Raw genomic sequence first — 5,000 nt, 5'->3', positions numbered from 1 at the left:
CAGCGTGGACACCTGGTATCCTCCTGGACACACGTCTCCGGGCTCAGTGTCTGGAAACTGAAACACTTCCTTGGGTTTGTCGCTGAGCTTCAGGGAGAGATGCCAAGCTGAGCTCTCCATGTCCTACAAGAGATGCATTTCAGTTAAACACACACACACACACACACACACACACACTGCTGAGCAAAAGATTGGGATATCAGCATCATTCCTCCAGTCTTCAGTGTCACGTGATCTTCAGAAATCATTCTGATATGATGATTTATTATCAGTGATGGAAACAGTTTTGCCGCTTAATATATTATTTATTTTTTGAATTCACAGATGAACATAAGTTTTTTTTTTATTTTTTTATTATAATTATTTATTCAAAATAAAAGTATTTTATAACAATATACACTACTGTTCGAAAACGTTTGGGGTCAGTATTTTTTTTTTTGAGAGAGAGAGAGAAATTATTGTTTTTATTCAGCAACTCTATGCTAAAATGATTAATGAAAATATTAAAGGCTGTGGGTTTTCTTATTAACTTCAGCAGCACTTTAGTTTATTCTCTCTGTATCCTGAGGGGTTTCTTCACATATGTCTGATTCATTGGATTATATTGATCATCTCAAGCCCAAACTGCGGTCGAAATGTGTTTTTTGACAGTATCGTCTGATTTATATCCGAAAACCTCTCTTTTAAACACCTTTATCTGTAATATCAACTGATTCTGTTTCGGAACACATTTACTCCGATAATATCGAAACAAAACATTCCAGCTGTATTAAAGCACAGACAGCACGAGATTCAGATCAACACCGATCACTTGTTGATTCATTTATCATCACAGTGACATGTAATTCAACACAAAAGGACTAATTTCTCACCAGTTTAATCAAGATCTGTTCACACTGAAGCAGAAAAAATCAGCGCTCTGTCAACAACCGGTGCCCGGACGTGACGTCACGCTGCGCCCGACAGAAAATAAAAGTCTTCTAAATATATAAACTTTTCTTATAAATACATACAATTATGTGTTTATTATATATTGTCACGTTGTGCCTCTAGAATGTATATATAAACATATACGCTCTATCGTTACATATATTACACATAATAATTTAGTTAAACATATCATATATTTCAGATTAAATGTATACTTAATGTCTATTGCAATACAAATGTAGGAGAAATTATCGTTGAATTTTGATCAAATAAAATCAAATGAAAATAATTTGTGTAATAATTTACAAAAAGTAAAAAATAAATAAATAATAATAATTAAAACTAGAAATATACACGTATGTTTCTATCCCTGCCCTGACCATTTATTGATTTGCATATTTAATTATTTATTTGTATATTTATTTATTTATTTGGAAGGTTTTTTTCTTTCTTAGGCTATATAATGTTTTATTTTATTCACAGTTCTGTTATTTAGCGTTTTTTTATATAAATAATTATTAATTCAAACCATCTGAGTAACAATTATATGGGCATTTTAATATCAAAATATAAAAGAAAATAAAATAAAGTAGAAGTAAAATGTCTGAATTGTAAAAGTCTTAGCATAATAATATAATTCCGCCAGAGCACTGAACTGTGATGTTTGGAAACTTGGATTCATTAACGTTGATTGATTTTACAGGTCAAACAGAGCTCTCAACCTGTTTTTACAGTTTTACAGAACACTGCAGCATCTGAACTTCATTCAGTCAGTGTAGCAGATCATATTATTGTTTTTCTTTTTATTTTAGTAGCTATATTTAACTTTAATAATAATACAGATAATAACAATCGGCTATATGCTTTTTATTTTCTGTCTCATTGAGGTGATTGGCTCTATAAGGTTAACCTAGTAAACGATGAAAGAGTATGCACAGTCAATATTAATATGATATATCAAATATAATAAACCTTTAATATAATGTTTTGTGTTGTTTTTCGCTTCCATTATTAAATAACTAATAATATCCTCCTGAGAGCCAGAAAAAAAAAAAAGTTTCCTAAATTGTATTTATTTATTTATTTTGTCATTACATTGATTGGAGTAAAATAGGCAAATAATGTATTAATATTGTCTTTATGGATTGAGTGTTATTAACAAACAACAACAACAACAACAAAACAATGATTTTTTTTTTTTTTTTCACCAATCAGTTATCAGACTATTTTTAACCAAACTTTGTACAAATATGATTCTCGACTATGTCAAACATATAACAGAAAGATTTTGTATACTATTTTTTTTTTATGCAATATGCGTAAAATGTCAATAAATTGCTCAGTGATGACGTAAGAAGCACTGTTTCCGGGTCCATATTATATTTATATTTTCATTGTCTGGCTATCTGGGACTTCGGTATGGAGTTTTCGCTAGTATTCTATCACATTGTGAGTTTATATTAGCACCTTTTGTTGTTTTCTCGTGGTAACTGATAAAGCGTTTGGGCACGGAAGCGCTGCTATGTGACGTCAGACTTAACAATCTATACAATGTGTGTGTGTGTGTGTGTTGTGTTTCGCGAAGACGTATGAAAAGTATGCTGTTTCATAACAAAAAGTCGTAATCCGAGTTGAAACCCATAACAATTTTCTGAGAGGTTTATTATTATTTTTTTCTTTTTAAGACAAACCGTTTGAAAATCACTCAGGTTTAAACAATAACTACAAAACATCATCATAAGTCCCTAGCAAGACTGAAAAAAGTTGATCATGAATATTTAAAGACTAAGTAAACATTAGATATCCATAAAAAGCCCTGAATGTGGCCCGTGCAGGACATCCAGAGTAAAACTGTGTCTCGGAGAAGATTCCGTGAATGCTGAAGTCTGTCTGAGTCTCAGGAACCAAAGCGTGTTCTGGCAGTGAACACTGACGTCATGCGTCCGACAAGGGTGACGTAGCAACTCAGTTTCACTCAGCGTTACAAATAAACCGTGCGCCTTCACGCTTCGCTCGAGCTCAAGCTCTTTGTCCTCTGACTTCAGTGAGATGGTGAGTTCATTAAAATGCTCCAATGCGTCTTTCAGATCCGCTCGAGTCGCTAGAAAACACGGCTCGGTTTGTGTAACGGTGCTCGGGAAAAAAAAAGGCAAACTGCGGGGTTCTTTGTGAAAGAAAAACTGAATCAGTGAGTCAGAGCCGCTCAGGGTGTGTTGTTTATGAGCAGAGTCGGACATTCAAACTTCTCTACAGTTCAGAAAACAGTGATCTGATGGGGTGCTGGCTTTATTCGGGTCGTTTTTGTGGATAATGAATCTCAGTTTTATCGGATTCAGAGTTTGAGATGTGAACCACAGCCCTGATCTGGATTTTACCTTCAACATCTCACTTCCACACTGATGAGATTCACAGCATCTCTGCATTGACATTAGATCATACTCTCAGACCACTGAGACTCATGCTTTGACTGGCTTTTCCAAAATGTTTATATGTATAATATAATTGCTTTTCATTATTTAAAAGTTATTTTAAGTTAATATTATGAACATTCTTGTTGTTGTTGAGTTGTGTGCTATATGTTGATTGCTGGCTGTGAGTCCAGGACAAAACTCCCAAAAATGGGATTTTCTATTCTATTCTATTCTATTCTATTCTATTCTATTCTATTCTATTCTATTCTATAGCATTTTTGCATTCTTCAGGTGCATGCACACATAGATTAATGTAGTCTACCCTGCTCTGTAGTGTTTAGGGAAGCAGTTCTTCTCCTCTCGATGTGTTTCTACAGTAGTTTAGAGTAACAAATAGCAGTCCAGGATATTCTACATCTAGTACCTGGTGGATAAACTGTGGCCTGGGGTTTACTGATGTGAGTAATACTAATGCAGGTGATTGTTTGAGAGCAGGGAAACCCTCGGGGAAGATAAATGTGCTTGTTTATATGAGGAAGCAGTGTATGATACAGCTCGAAACACTCAACGAGCCGTGACCCGGGGGAAGATTACTGTAGTTTTTCTAGAGAAAGTATTGGATGTTCATGCAAAGTTGCGGGGGATTTATTTTTTTGTCTCTATAGTGTTGATTGTACACAATGCTACATGCATATTCTGTTCGTTTTGTCTCGTGCTGTAAATCCAGCAGATTGAGCTGAGAGTGTGAAACCTTAGAGACATTTAAAGGAATAGATCACCCAAAAAAACTATTTTGAAATGTGTTCACTCTCAGTTCATCTGTGATCAGGATGAGTTTGTTTCTTCATCAGATTTGTAGAAATGTAGCACTGCATCAGTGTCTCATCAATGGATGCTCTGCAGTGAATGGGTGCCGTCAGAATGAGAGTCTGATAAAAACATCACAATAATCCACAAGTAATCCAGTCCATCAGTGAACATCTGGAGAAGAAACTTATAAAGTTTAGAGCAGTTTAAACGCTGCTTGATCTGTGCAGATTTCTCTCCTGATTCAGACCAGAACACTTTACAATAAGACCTCATTAGTTAACCATTAACATTCATAATGAGCAATAGCTACATTCATTACAGAAGTTTTTTAAATCTTTTATTTTTATTTTATTTTTTATTAATACAGGTCTTTGTGCATGTTAGCTCTTTTAATTACACAATTGCAACTTTCTATTTTAACAATGTATATTGGAATACCTAAAATTAATGAATGTTCAGAAGAATTTTTCACTGGCAGTTTATGTTAACTAATTAATGAACTAATGTTAACTAATGAAGCCCTGATATAAAGTGAGACCGAACAATAAAGAATCAGAACACTTTCAAACAATATCTTGGGCATTTTGTAGTCCAGATTAAAATGAAAAAAGTAATACATAAAAAAATACCCTATTAAGTCTAAATACTTAAGTATTTGGTGCTGTGAAATCCACAAATCTGAATGGCTATTTAAAATGATTTCTATCAGTTTTAGGAAGTAGAGCAGCTGCTTTATTTTTGGGGTTTCACGGCTGCATTTTCTGCAGTTTAGCGCCATCTGCTGTCCGAGAGTGAATGTGTGTCTCACCTCATGTGCTTCTCATGCGTGCTTGTTTACATCAGAACACA

General features: G+C 34.1%; 2 protein-coding genes across 4 annotated transcripts in view; one reads left to right on the top strand and one right to left on the bottom strand.

The window, feature by feature from the left end:
• The window catches only part of ubl7b (ubiquitin-like 7b (bone marrow stromal cell-derived)), a 5,088-nt gene extending 4,127 nt beyond the window's left edge, over positions 1–961 (bottom strand). For both annotated transcript variants that reach the window (XM_026231421.1, XM_026231423.1), the window contains exons 1-2: positions 873–961; positions 1–123 (exon numbers count right to left, since the gene is read on the bottom strand). The exon at positions 1–123 is cut by the window's left edge and continues 55 nt beyond it. In XM_026231421.1, coding sequence (XP_026087206.1) covers positions 1–120 — 120 coding nt within the window. In that variant the 5' untranslated portion in view covers positions 121–123; positions 873–961. The remainder of the gene's footprint in view (positions 124–872) is intronic.
• A 1,899-nt stretch (positions 962–2,860) lies between these two features.
• cd276 (CD276 molecule) overlaps positions 2,861–5,000 on the top strand; it is a 74,246-nt gene continuing 72,106 nt past the window's right edge. The window contains exon 1 of one of the 2 annotated variants that reach the window (XM_026231419.1): positions 2,861–2,982. The gene's annotated coding sequence lies outside the window, so the exon portion shown is untranslated. The remainder of the gene's footprint in view (positions 2,983–5,000) is intronic. The other variant, XM_026231420.1, reaches the window with a different exon arrangement.

Source organism: Carassius auratus, chromosome 43 (assembly GCF_003368295.1).
Source record: "Carassius auratus strain Wakin chromosome 43, ASM336829v1, whole genome shotgun sequence".
Lineage (NCBI taxonomy): Eukaryota > Metazoa > Chordata > Actinopteri > Cypriniformes > Cyprinidae > Carassius > Carassius auratus.
Note: the sequence above shows the minus strand (reverse complement) of the source record. Positions and strands in the feature narration are given on the sequence as shown.